This window comes from Hemibagrus wyckioides, linkage group LG21, assembly GCF_019097595.1.
Source record: "Hemibagrus wyckioides isolate EC202008001 linkage group LG21, SWU_Hwy_1.0, whole genome shotgun sequence".
Lineage (NCBI taxonomy): Eukaryota > Metazoa > Chordata > Actinopteri > Siluriformes > Bagridae > Hemibagrus > Hemibagrus wyckioides.
In genome coordinates, this window is record NC_080730.1 from 95,186 (window position 1) to 109,708 (window position 14,523).

Genomic DNA, 14,523 nt, shown 5'->3' on the forward strand with positions numbered 1-14,523 from the left:
AAACACTGTTAGCCCAGCTAGCTGAATTCTGTCGCTGAGCCACGTCTCTGTGAAAACAAAGAAGCAGCAGTCTCTGTACTCATGCCATGTAGTTCGCTGGAGTCGGATGTAGTCCAGTTTATTACCCAGGAAGCAGACGTTGGACAAGATGATGGAAGGGAGTGCCGGCCGGCTAGGGTTTGTTGTTAGCCTAGCACGGACACCCGCCCGTTTTCCGTGCTTCCACTTCCTCGAACACCGCTTGCGACGTCCTCTCTCCCGGCCACCGACATCAGGCGATGCCGGGGACTGAAGGCCTGGTCTTCGCAGCAAGCTGAGGTCGCAAAGTTTGCAGAGTACATCATCATGCATGATTTCTGAGCTGTAGTTTCATCTGGTGGTCGTATACACGAACACCACGGTCTTTGGTGTCCATGCACCTTGAAATTCGGGCTAAAACAAAGAAATAGCAACATTCCGGAGTGGCTGCTGCGTGCTACTGCCGCGCCGCCATCTTGGAGGAACCAAGATTATATTCATGTTGCTGTAAATTTAATTATTATTGTAAATGTATGGAGTGAAAGATTGGAATTTTATTTCCCAGCAGGCACTAGGCTCATGATTCTCAGTCTGTAAAACAACACTGATGAGTCTTGTTCTTCTTCCTGTTCTGTTATCTCTTAAAACTGAGGAAAAGACCACAGTAAAGTTTTAAAAAAAAAAGCCCTGATGTTTGTTTGGAATTAAAATGTACAGATTAATTTATAGAATATTAACATTTACATTGCATTAGAATAACTGAACTAAAATAAAAAATAATAACAAATAAAGAGAAGAATGTTTGCCATCACTGCACACTTACTGAATTCTGTGAAACTGAAGATTAACGTCATGGTACTCACAGGTCCAGACCACCAGAGGGAGCCCTCACCTGAATACTGACTGTGCACAAGTGGTTTCCTGTTTCCTGTTTCTAGGAATTTTAAGCAGCATGCTCCCTCTGATCCAACGTGAAGCATTGTTTCCTTGTGTCATGTGCCAAGCCTTGCTGTTACTAGCCTTTCTGATTGATATATGTGTATGATCCTTGCCTGTTTTCCCTGATTCTATGGTTCCCAATTTCTGTTTTGGTTTTGGTCGCTTAGTTATTGCTTTTCCGGTTTTTGATCCTTTGCCTGCCTCACTGTTACTGATTCTGCCTGCTGATTTCAATAAAGATCCGCATATGGATTCTACCTCTCCTGCGTCCAGCGAGTCCTTACAGAATGCTTCGCCCGATATGAGTCCAGCAGATATGCGAGCTGCTCTGTGGCAACAATGTGTCCTCATCCGGGCCTATCAAGCGGAAGTGGAATCGCTGAAAGCCACTAACCAACAACTGCAGCTACAACCAGCTAGCCAAGCCACTGATGACACGCCTGCCTCGAGTTCTTGCGGTGAGCTCCCCCACTTTGCTGTCCCGGAGAAATTCGATGGTTCAGCCGACAAATGCCGAGGATTTCTGCGCCAGTGCAACAACTTTTTCAGCCAACAGCCAGAAGCCTACGGCGCGTTTATGCTATCTCTACTTACGGGCAAAGCTCTGGATTGGGCGTCGGCTGTTTGGGATTCCGATTCCCAAGTAAAAACATCAGTGAACTATTTCGCTAATCTTATTAAAGTGTTCGAATACCCAGCGGGAGGGAAGGACATTTCAGTTCAGCTACTGGAGCTGCGCCAAGGCTCAGACACGTCGGGGGATTATGCTGTTAAGTTTCGCACATTGGCGGCCCAGTCGGGATGGAATGTGCCTTCACTCATGGCTGTTTTCCGTGAAGGACTTAATGTGGAACTGAAAGCCGACATGGCATGTAGAGATACAGATGTCACTCTCTCTCAGTACATTACCACAGCCATTCACCTCGATAATCTGACTGATGAGTGACGAGACTGATTCCTCTGAACCCATGCAATTCGGACGGGCCTGAGTCACCGCTGAGGAACGAGAGCGCCACGTCCAGAATCACCTTCTGCTTCTACTGTGGAAAAGCGGGTTATAGAGTGTACAAATGTCCTGAGAACACGTCACAGCCAAGGTAGACAGCCAAGGTAGAGACTCATATATTTTCAAACAAAGTATCTGTTCCTGTTCGTGCAGCCCTTGCTGACTCAGGTTTTTATGTCACAGCGCTAATTGATTCTGGTTCCGTGGTCAATCTCATTGATCAACACCTGGTTAAACAGTTCAAGATTCCTGTAATTCCATGTACTCCTCCATTAAAAATCACTGCCGTAAACGACCAGCCCATAGAAGAAGGCTTAATCTGCCATCAGACGATCTCCATTGATCTTCAGATTGGATTATTTCATCATGAAACCACCGCCTTCTTTGTTATTGTATCTCCATCTAACCCTGTCGTCCTGGGCCTTCCTTGGCTACAAAGCCATGATCCACTCATCTCATGGACATCTTAAAGTGGTCTTCTCACTGCCATGAGAACTGTATTGCACTTCATCTTTCACGTTCATGCTGTTCCATGTCCATTGAAAGTCCCATCGCCACAGCCACCACCATTCTTCCTAGGGAATATCATGACCTCCAGGAAGTATTCAGTAAAGAGAGAGCAGCCAAGCTTCCCCAACATCATCCCTGGGATTCGCCATTGAAATCTTACCTCATACCACACCACCTAAGAGTAAAGTTTACCCTCTCTCCATTCCTGAGAAGCAAGCCATGAAGGAATACATACAAGAGGCTCTTGCTACTGGATATATCCGACCATCTACATCCCCGGCCGCAGCAGGCTTCTTCTTTGTGGAAAAAAAAATGGCGGTCTTCGTCCATGTATTGATTACCGGGGACTGAACGCCATAACAGTTCCCTACCCCTATCCTCTACCACTCATTCCTGCCACCCTTGAACAGCTCCAAGGGGCCAAGGTGTTCACCAAGCTAGATCTACGAAGCACCTACAACCTGATCAGGATCAGGAAGGGGGACGAATGGAAGACAGCCTTTCATGCTACTCACGGACACTACAAATACCAAGTTATGCCTTATGGCCTCATGAATGATTCTGCTGTATTTCAGTCCCTGATAAACGAGGTCTTCAGAGATATGTTGAATCGCTATGTCATCGCATACATTGACGACATCCTCATCTACTCCCCCGATCATCAGCAACACATCAAGAATGTTCGAGCTGTCCTGCGTCGGCTTGTAGAACATCATCTGTATGCTTAACTGGAGAAGTGTGAGTTTCACCAGACATCTGTGTCTTTTCTGGGTTACGTCATTTCTCAAGGGGGAGTGGAGATGGACCAGTGTAAAGTGTTGGCGATCACAGCCTGGCCTGAGCCTACCACAGTCAAAGACCTACAACATTTTTTGGGGTTTGCCAACTTCTACCACCGCTTTATTCGTAACTATAGTACCATTGCAAGCCCTCTCACGTCTCTATTGAAAGGGAAACCACGTTATCTCAAGTGGACTCACTCTGCCAAGAAAGCTTTCCAACAGTTAAAGCAAAGCTTCACTTCCGCTCCCATCCTCTGCCATCCCAGACCTGACCTTCCTTTCATTGTCGAGGTAGATGCCTCTAGTAGTGTGATAGGAGCAGTCCTGTCACAGCGACAACCTGGTTCCGGAAAGGTCCACCCATGTGCCTTCTTTTCCAGAAAGCTCACACCAGCTGAGGCAAATTATGACGTGGGAAACGGAGAACTGTTATCCATGAAAGCGGCCTTAGAAGAGTGGAGGCACTGGTTGGAAGGAGCCAATCACCCATTTTTGATCATCACCGATCATAAGAATCTTACATATCTCTGTGAAGCCAAGAGACTAAATCCTTGTCAAGCCAGATGGACACTATTCTTCTCCAGATTCAAGTTCTCTGTCACGTACCAACCTGGCTCTAAGAATGGCAAAGCTGATGCTCTCTCTAGACTCCATGACACCACAAGTTAACCCGCATCCCCTGAGCCCATCCTACCTCTGTCTGTTCTCATAGCACCAGTTCAATGGGACATTCTTAGGGAGATCAAACCCAGCGCTCTGAGCCGCCTCTGCCCAACTGCCCTCCAGCTAAAGTGTTCGGTCCCGCCACCTTGCGGACCCAGCTTATACAATGGACTCACGAGAGCCTGAGCACAGGACACCCAGGTATCCACAGAACTACCCAGCTGATCCAGCAGAGGTTTTGGTGGCCATCCCTACACCGTGACGTTGAGCAGTACGTCAGGTCCTGCGGCAGGTGCGTCCAGTCACAAACTGCCAGTTACCTGAGGGTTTCTTGGAGCCGTAACCGATATCCATTGACTTCCTCACAGACCTCCCAGTATCTCATGGGTTCACCACCGTCATGGTTATCATCGATCGCTTCTCTAAAGGCTGCAGATTAGTCCCAATGAAAGGGCTCCCCACTTCCATGGAAACCACACAGGCCGTGTTTCAACATGTGTTCAGCACTTATGGTCTTCCAGAGGACATTGTGTCTGACCGGGGAACCCAGTTCACGTTCCGTGTTTGGCTCGAGTTCTGCTGCCAGCTAGGCATCAGCGTCAGCCTGAGTTCTGGTTACCACCCACAGTCTAATGGTCAAGTGAAACGTCTCAACCAAGAACTGGGGAGGTTTCTTCGGATCTACTGCAGCCGTGAACAGCAAAGGTGGAGTGAGTTCCTACCCTGAGTCGAATATGCTCAGAATTCATTACGTCATTCATCTACTGCGTTGACTCCGTTTCAGTGCATTCTAGGTTATCAGCCTCCACTCTTCCCCTGGTCTGAGGAGCCATCTTGTGTCCCTAGTGTGGAGGATTGGTCTAGACGGAGTCAGGAGGTCTGGGAACGGGCCCATGTGAGACTTCAATGGGCTGTGAGGAGACAGGAGATTCAGGCGAACCGCCGGCGACGCCCTCAGCATGATTACCAAGTGGGCCAGAAGGTATGGCTCTCTACAAAGAATCTCAGACTTAAACTACCATGTAAGAAACTCAGTCCCCTATTCATAGGCCTGTTCAAGATCGTCCGGCAAATTAACCCAGTCTACTCTCCTAGAGCTTCCCCCAGCCTACTGCATCTCTCCCACTTTCCACGTGTCCCTGCTCAAGCCCCATCACAAACCCACCGGCTCCGCCCCCTCGCCTCTGGAACCGCCTCCGCCCCTGGACATTGATGGCACGTTGGCATACCAGGTCCGTGCCCTGCTGAACTCTTGCCGCAGAGGTGGAAGGCTATAGTATAGAGGGGGGGGTTAACGGTACTCACAGGTCCAGACCACCAGAGAGAGCCCTCACCTGAATAGTGACTGTGCACATGTGGTTTCCTGTTTCTAGGACTTTTAAGCAGCATGCTCCCTCTGATCCAACGCAAAGCATTGTTTCCTTGTGTCATGTGCCAAGCCTTGCTGTTACTAGCCTTTCTGACTGATATATGTGTATGATCTTTGCCTGTTTTCCTGATTCTACGGTTCCCGGTTTCTGTTTTGGTTTTGGTCGCTTAGTTATTGCTTTTCCGGTTTTTGATCCTTTGCCTGCCTCACTGTTACTGATTCTGCCTGCTGATTTCAATAAAGATCCGCATATGGATTCTACCTCTCCTGCTTCCAGCGAGTCCTTACAATTAACCTCTGAAATCTGATTAATGATGTAATGAGTATATCATCATCCACACTGAATCATATAAAAATATAAAACAATAATATTATATTTAAATAATCTGTTGTTATCATGAATCTGAAACATTATTGTCTGATGTTACTTTATTAAGCTCTTAAATCTCTAATCTGATTGGTTGTCTTGGTGATTAATTGACTGTTGAGAGTTTTGTGTGTGTGTGTGTGTAAAATGGTAATAAATCCTGTTTAATCCTCACTTTACTCACTTTATGAAGAATCTCAGGAGAGTCACGGAAATGGAAATCTTTAATCACTTTGATAAGTGTTTATTGTCCTGTGGGACATTTAACACACGTCATCCTGTTCAGTCCTGTGTGTGTGTGTATAAAAACTCACGTTCTCCCTCAGATTCAGTTGTTTATTTGACAGTTACCGTGTTGTGGTGCGGTGTGTGTGATGGACGTGAGTGTGTGGTCTGTGGTGTTTGGCGTGTTCCTGGTGGTTTCCGGGGCGACACATGGGATCACAGATGGAGACACGGCTCTGGACTCTGAGGAGAACATGGCAGAGACGCTGGTAAGTTGGAAAACTCTGAAACTTATTTACTTTGCTTAGTGCAGATTTTTCTCTAAATGTCCTCGTTAGGGCCCTGGACAGGTGAGGAAGTGTGCACTACTGAACTACTGAACACTCAGAACTGGATACTACACTACAGCTGGACACTACACTACAGCTGATAGACCTTTTATACACTTTTTATCTTCAAAACAGCATCATTTCACATTTCAATTGTTCCATCTGATGAGTTCCTTTTGTATAATCTATTAGATGTGGAATTTTTCTCAGACTGCTGTTGAGAATCAGAAGCAGGATTTTGAGATATCTGTGAATAACATGCGTTTATTTTTCACAAAGGAAATGTCACTATGGAATCAGGAGCAGAATGACCAGCTAATGACCTGTTAATAAAGTGTTAAACTGACTAGTGTGTGAGCTGACAATAAAGTGTTAATGATCCTAAAACTAATAAAAAATTCATTCATAAATTATTTTAATACATTTAATATAAATATAGATAAACTAGTCAAAAATTTAAACATTGTGTGTGTGTGTGTGTGTGTGTGTTACAGGTGAGTGAGCAGCAGGCTGGTGGTGTTAATGATGATCACCTTCTGAAGATGGTGCTGAGTTTGTTACTGCACAACCTCCAGAGACACACACGAGACCCATCAGTGTTACACCACCCTCAACGGTACACACACACACACACACACACACACACAAATATCTGTGTGTGTTTTTGTTTTGTCTATGCATTTGTGTGTTTGGGCGTGTATGTGACGTGTGTTTGTGTGTGCATTGGTGTGTGTGTGTGTGTGTGTGTTGTGCAGGTTTGGGCGTGGTTCACACTCTGATGTTGGCAATGGTGAGAGAATTCAGTCTCGGGACTGGGACAGCGTTCCACAACAGATCTGGAGCCTCGCTGTGCCACAGAGATTCGGCAGAAAGTAGCTTATAAACACACACACACACACACTCACAGATTATTCACACAGTACCAGAGGAATCATTGAATGTGTGTTCAGATTGTTTAATATAAAAGATAAAGTTATTATTCATTTCTGCTCATTAATAATGAAGGATTAATTAACTATAACTCGTTTGTCATTCTGTTAATTTGTGTGTCTTAATGAAGTAATAAAGTGGCAGCAAACATGAAGATTTATCTCTGAGTGTCATTTTATACCATTACACACACACACACACACACAAACACACACACACACACACACACACAATAATGTGTCAGTCTAATAGGTCATTATGGGTAATTTCCCCTCTGACATCACAGGCAGTTGCCATGGATACAGATAACAGAGAGGCTACACATGCTTAACGACAGCATCGCTAACCAGGATTTGCAAAGTTAAATACATTTATTACAGACCAGACACAGACTGAAGACTAAACCCAGGAAACCCAACTAAATGTACAACATCTACATGTAGAACCTGTGTGTAGAGCCTACAAGAAACAAGAGTGTGTAAATACACTGACAGAGAATTAACCAGATTATAATGATTTATAATCCCACTCTCAGTGTTTATAATGATTTATAATCCCACTCTCAGTGTTTATAACGATTTATAATCCCACTCTCAGTGTTTATAACGATTTATAATCCCACTCTCAGTGTTTATAATGATTTATAATCCCACTCTCTGTGTTTATAATGATTTATAATCCCACTCTCAGTGTTTATAATGATTTATAATCACACTCTCAGTGTTTATAATGATTTATAATCCCACTCTCTGTGTTTATAATGATTTATAATCCCACTCTCAGTGTTTATAATGATTTATAATCACACTCTCAGTGTTTATAATGATTTATAATCCCACTCTCAGTGTTTATAATGATTTATAATCCCACTCTCTGTGTTTATAATGATTTATAATCCCACTCTCTGTGTTTATAATGATTTATAATCCCACTCTCAGTGTTTATAATGATTTATAATCCCACTCTCTGTGTTTATAATGATTTATAATCCCACTCTCAGTGTTTATAATGATTTATAATCCCACTCTCTGTGTTTATAATGATTTATAATCCCACTCTCTGTGTTTATAATGATTTATAATCCCACTCTCAGTGTTTATAATGATTTATAATCCCACTCTCTGTGTTTATAATGATTTATAATCCCACTCTCTGTGTTTATAATGATTTATAATCCCACTCTCAGTGTTTATAATGATTTATAATCCCACTCTCAGTGTTTATAATGATTTATAATCCCACTCTCAGTGTTTATAATGATTTATAATCCCACTCTCAGTGTTTATAATGATTTATAATCCCACTCTCTGGTGTCACTCAGATGAGGATGAGGTTCCAGTCTGGTTCCTCTCCAGGTTTTTTTTATCACTACCATCTCTCTCATTGTGGATATACATATTTACTTGTGAAAGTAGTGAAAAATAAAAGTAATAATTTTATCATTTTTAGTTTATGATCATTTTCATTGTCCATGATTAAAGTTTTTGTGTGTATTTTTATTTTAATAATTGTATTTCATGAGTTTTTGTTTGTGTTTAATTTCACACTTTCCTCCACAATAACAGAGAGAGGGGAGCTGATTGCTGCAGTGACTGACAGATAAATCAGCCAGTCAGAGATGAGCATGGTGTTGGTGGGTGGAGCCAATCAGTGGGAGGGGTCAGAATGAGTTTTGTGTGCAAGAGGCTGCAGAGGAGTAAGGCAAAGAGAGGAGGGAGGTGTGTGTGTGTTTTACCGCAGTGAGCAGTAGAGAAGAGAACAAGCAGCAAGAAGACAGGAGAGAAGGAGAATGAAGGAAATATTTTAGAGGGATAAAATAAAGAAAGGAAATAAAAAGCTGAGAGAATTATTAACATTGAGATTTTAGCTGTACTTCATCATCATCATCACTCTTCTTCCTTCATCCTCCTTAATTTGTCCTCCACCAATCTGTCTGTCTCTCTGGTATGGAGGGAAGTCCTCGGAAAATCCAGTTCACAGTTCCACTGCTGGACTCTCACCTGGACCCTGAGGCTGCTGAGCAGGTAAGCAGTGGTGTGTGTGTGAGTGTGTGTGTGTGTGTGTTAATCTAATGAGCTGATTGGTGTTTCTGTGTTCAGTTGTACTTTTGTGCCTTTATGTGTCACATGACCATATAACCGGTTCTGATTGGATCAGGAGGTGTGATGGAAGCGCTAATGTGAAATGAGGATAAAGGTGAAGTGGCTTCAGGTTTGATGTCATGTGTAAGGCTTCCACACACTGCTTCTAAATCAGCTAGACAGTGTGTGTGTGTGTGTGTGTGTACATCAGTTTGAATCAGAGTCTCAGTTTGATTACTAAAACAGACGAAATGAACAGAAGAGTGTGACTGACTCACTAACAGCGTGTGTGTGTGTGTGTGTGTGTGTGAAATAAAGGACTGATGGAGACACTGCTCTGTGGGATGAGTGGAATGAGAAAAAAAATAGACAGTGGAGAATAGCTGGTTGTTTGCTGGATGGTTGTAAGTTGTGTGTTTGTGGGATGGTGGAATGTTTCTCACACACACACACATCTATCTATCTATCTATCTATCTATCTATCTATCTATCTATCTATCTATCTATCTATCTATCTATCTATCTATCTATGTGGATTAGAGCATAATGTGAAATTGTGTGTGTGTGTGTGTTACAGATCAGGAGGAGACGTCCAACTCCAGCCACGCTGGTTGCATCCAGTGATCCGTCATCTCCAGGTGAACTTTATGACTCATCAAACATCAAGATCATGACCAGTCAGAACACACACTATTGCTCTCAGCCAATCAGAACACACTGTACTGCTCTCAGCCAATCAGAACACACTGTACTGCTCTCAGCCAATCAGAACACACTGTACTGCTCTCAGCCAATCAGAACACACTGTACTGCTCTCAGCAAATCTGAACACACACTATTGCTCTCAGCCAATCAAAACACACTGTACTGCTCTCAGCCAATAAAAAAACACTCTGTACTGCTCTCAGCCAATCAGAACACACTGTACTGCTCTCAGCCAATCTGAACACACACTACTGCTCTAAGCCAATCAGAACACACTGTAACTCAGGGATGTTGAATGTAAATTGGAGTCACATCGTTTCATTTCACATCACAGCTTTATGGTAAGTCTCTGAGGATCTGTAAAGTCTCTGTTTCTGTATGAAATTCAGTCCAGACTTCATCCAGACGCAGCAGACCCTGGAGTGTAGAGTGTATGGGGTTGATGGTGACTATACTTCGGATATTTTTAAAAGGCTGACATATGAAAAGAGAATGAGGGCTGGCTTTCTCTGTGTGTGTGTGTGTGTGAGACACATTTTCATACACAGTGTCTGGGGACGCTGCAGTTGCTAGGCAACAAACTCCTACATCCTGAAAAACAACATAGTAGAAAGTTAAAAAGATTCACCAAAAATGCAGACACCTCGATCTTAAACTTTACAGCCATTAATAAAAATTTTTAACAACATTTATAACATTCATAACACTTGATAACCAAAATTTGACCAACATTAGCAGTGGCTCCTCCTCGCACCGATAACACCGTGTCTACATTTTATTAACAGCGATGTGTGTTAGTGACCAGCAGTTTCTTCTGAATTTGGAAACAAAACCTCTTCTCATAAGAGATTACACTTCACAGAGTAACCTCACTGTCCAGTGCGCTCCTGTTGGTCAACGAATCCTGTTGCTACGACCCTGGATTCTATTCACCACATGTAGAGTTCATGACTGTGAAATGCAGAACCTTCTACTGACCACGACTGCATTAATATAAAGTGGACAGTAACTGAAAGCTACAACACTTTAGCGTGTAGTGTTTGATTCACTGAGTCTGAAATCTGTTTTAAAAACATTCTACCAGTCTGTAAATCCTGCACTAAGGACAACTCTGTGACCGTCTTGAGCCTGAGGCAGCAGACGGTCTGGGCTGGGAGTCCAAGATCCTCAGTGAGCACAGCTTCACCACAATGACATGATTCAGCAACAAGCATTATGTTATATTCACTGACCCCACAGCGGTCAGTCTGATCTGATCAATTATCATGGAAGATGGAGAAGAGAAGCTGGCGGCCAGATGAACCTACCACAGAGTCTCCAGTGTTGCTGACAAGAAGCAGATTTAACTGATTTCAGGAGCAAGTTCTCAGGGGGTCCACCTGTGTGTGTGTGTTAATACTGTGTGCATGAGCTGATTTCTCTCACTTTGTGTGTGTAGAAATAGATGAAGATCGTTTCCCAAACCAGCTGTATAAGGTAACTTTAATATTATTATTATTATTATTATTATTATTATTATTATTAAATTTACACTCAACATTTTGTTCATAAAGATGTAAAGAAAAGAAAAAGTGAAAAAATCTGTCACTGTCAATGTCTCTTCTTCTTATTATTATTATTATTATTATTACAGCAGGCGTTACTGAATTCTCCACGGCAGAGACGGAGAGGTGTGAAGGGAACTCCGACCATGAAGGGTGTGTTCATTCACTGATGTTACACTCACTGCAGACAGACAGATATAGAGACAGATAAACATTAACACTCTCACTGATTTGTGTAAATAAAATTAAAATTGGTGTGTGTGTGTGTGTGTGTGTGTGTGTGTAGAGCTGCAGTTCCTAGTAGAACATCATGTCTGTCAGCAGCACTCGACGTCTGCAGCGGACGAGTCGTCAGAGAGCTGTGTATCGGATGTGGGCGGGGACGAGGACACAACAGAGCATGATGGGAGTTTAAACTCCACGGATACGGCGCAGGAGTTTGAGAAGCTGTGTTGTCAAATGGAGGGTGATGTTTACATCTGTTCTTCTCCTCTACTTTACCACCTGAACCAACATCAATAATGAGTGTGTGTGTGTGTGTAATTAGTGTGTGTGTGATTAATGTGTGCATGATTAGTGTGCATTATTAGTGTGTGTGATTAGTATGTGTGATTAATGTGTGTGATTAGTGTGTGTGATTGTGTGTGATTAATGTGTGTGATTAGTGTATGATCACAGTGTGAATAGTGTGTGTGATTAGTGTGTGTGTGTGATTAGTGTATGTGATTAATGTGTGTGATTTGCATGTGTGAGATTAGTGTGTGATTAGAGTGTGTGATTAGTGTGAGATTAGTGTGTGTGATTAGTGTGCGTGATTAGTGTGAGATTAGTGTGTGTGACTAGTGTGAGATTAGTGTGTCATTAGTGTGTGTGAGATTAGTGTGTGATTAGTGTGTGTGAGATTAGTGTGTGATTAGTGTGTGATTAGTGTGTGTGAGATTAGTGTGATTAGTGTGTGTGAATAGTGTGCATAACTAGTGTGAGATTAGTGCGTGTGATTAGTGTGTGATTAGTGTGAGTGATTTAGTGTGAGATTAGTGTGTCATTAGTGTGTGTGAGATTAGTGTGTGATTAGTGTGTGTGAATAGTGTGCATAACTAGTGTGAGATTAGTGTGTGTGATTAGTGTGTGTGATTAGTGCGCATGATTAGTGTGTGATTAGTGTGCGTGATTAGTGTGAGATTAGTGTGCGTGATTAGTGTGAGATTAGTGTGCGTGATTAGTGTGGGATTAGTGTGTGATTAGTGTGCGTGATTAGTGTGAGATTAGTGTGTGTGATTAGTGTGTGTGTGATTAGTGTGCATGATTAATGTGTATGATTAGCGTGTGTGAGATTAGTGTGTGATTAGTGTGCGTGATTAGTGTGTGTGATTAATGTGTGTGTGAGATTAGTCTGTGATTAGAGTGTGTGATTAATGTGTGTGATTAGTGTGAGATTAGTGTGCGTGATTAGTGTGAGATTAGTGTGTGTGAGATCAGTGTGCGTGATCAGTGTGCGTGATTAGTGTGAGATTAGTGTGTGTGATTAGTGTGCGTGATTAGTGTGCATGATTAGTTTGAGATTTGTGTGTGAGATTAGTTTGCGTGATTAGTGTGTGATTACTGTGTGTGATTAGTGCGCGTGATTAGTGTGAGTGATTAGTGTGAGATTAGTGTGTGTGAGATTAGTGTGCGTGAATAGTGTGTGTGATTAGTGCACGTGATTAGTGTGTGATTAGTGTGCGTGATTAGTGTGGGATTAGTGTGCGTGATTAGTGTGGGATTAGTGTGTGTGATTAGTGTGAGATTAGTGTGTGTGTGTGTGATTAGTGTGCGCGATTAATGTGTATGATTAGCGTGTGTGAGATTAGTGTGTGATTAGAGTGCATTATTAGTGTGTGAGATTAATGTGTGTGAGATTAGTCTGTGATTAGGGTGTGTGATTAATGTGTGTGATTATTGTGCGTGATTAGTGTGCATGATTAGTGTGAGATTTGTGTGTGAGATTAGTTTGCGTGATTAGTGTGAGATTAGTGAGTATGATTAGTGTGCGTGATTAGTGTGAGATTAGTGTGAGTGATTAGTGTGAGATTAGTGTGTGTGTGATTAGTGTGCGTGATTAGTGTGAGATTAGTGTGCGTGATTAGTGTGTGTAATTAGTGTGCGTGATTAGTGTGTGTAATTAGTGTGCGTGATTAGTGTGTGTAATTAGTGTGCGTGATTAGTGTGAGATTAGTGTGCGTGATTAGTGTGAGATTAGTGTGTGTGATTAGTGTGTGATTAGTGTGAGTGATTAGTGTGTGTGATCAGTGTGTGTGAGATTAGTGTGTGATTAGAGTGCGTGATTAGTGTGTGTGATTAATGTGTGTGTGAGATTAGTGTGTGATTAATGTGCATCATTAGTGTGAGATTAGTGTGTGTGATTGGTGTGTGTGAGATTAGTGTGTGATTAATGTGCATGATTAATGTGTGAGATTAGTGTGCATGATTAGTGTGTGATTAGTGTGTGTTATCATGTGTCCCTTGCTGATTAATGCTGTATAAAAGGTTAGCTGATATTTTGTTGTTTTTTTAACAGTGTTTTCAAGAGAGACTTTATCAGACGCTGAGGAAATGGCCTGCTATTCTCAGGACAAATCTAATACTCAGACATCAACACCGCACAAACACACAGGTTGACACACACACTTCATTTATTGTTTTTTAAAATTTATTCTTCTTTTTTAGTGCTAGAGTTTTTAATGGAAACTTGTTCCTGTTTGTGTGTTCAGGTCCATCCCTGTCTGCAGCAGAAACAGATCAGAAGAAGGAAATAAAACACTAATGATGAAGATGATGATAAAGATGAAGGATAAACAGATGGAGTCATACTACAGACAATCTGCAAACTCACTAGATAGTAATGCAAGCTCGAGGCGGTTAAAGCCAAGGTGTCTGGGTTAGGGCTGAAGCTTCATTTGTAGATTTAGTTACTTTATAAATATTAGCCACACCCACTTCAGATTTACTGTAGTGCCAAATTGTGATGAAGCTTTTAAACTCCACTTCTGATCAGATCTGAGTTTCTTCTCTCTCT

The 14,523-nt window shown here is 42.4% G+C and overlaps 2 protein-coding genes across 2 annotated transcripts; both read left to right on the top strand.

The window, feature by feature from the left end:
• Nucleotides 1–6,016: 6,016 nt before the first annotated feature.
• On the top strand, nt 6,017–7,207 carry npffl (neuropeptide FF-amide peptide precursor like). Its single transcript, XM_058372851.1, has 3 exons — nt 6,017–6,148; nt 6,703–6,824; nt 6,964–7,207. The coding sequence occupies exons 1-3, from the start codon at nt 6,029–6,031 to the stop codon at nt 7,082–7,084; spliced, it is 363 nt and encodes a 120-aa protein (XP_058228834.1). The 5' UTR covers nt 6,017–6,028; the 3' UTR covers nt 7,085–7,207.
• A 1,630-nt stretch (nt 7,208–8,837) lies between these two features.
• Nucleotides 8,838–14,503, top strand: LOC131342213 (protein phosphatase 1 regulatory subunit 1A-like). Its single transcript, XM_058372890.1, has 7 exons — nt 8,838–9,162; nt 9,797–9,857; nt 11,363–11,400; nt 11,558–11,621; nt 11,755–11,934; nt 14,026–14,121; nt 14,219–14,503. Exons 1-7 carry the CDS (start codon nt 9,085–9,087, stop codon nt 14,269–14,271), a joined length of 570 nt encoding a protein of 189 aa, XP_058228873.1. The 5' UTR covers nt 8,838–9,084; the 3' UTR covers nt 14,272–14,503.
• Nucleotides 14,504–14,523: the final 20 nt, after the last annotated feature.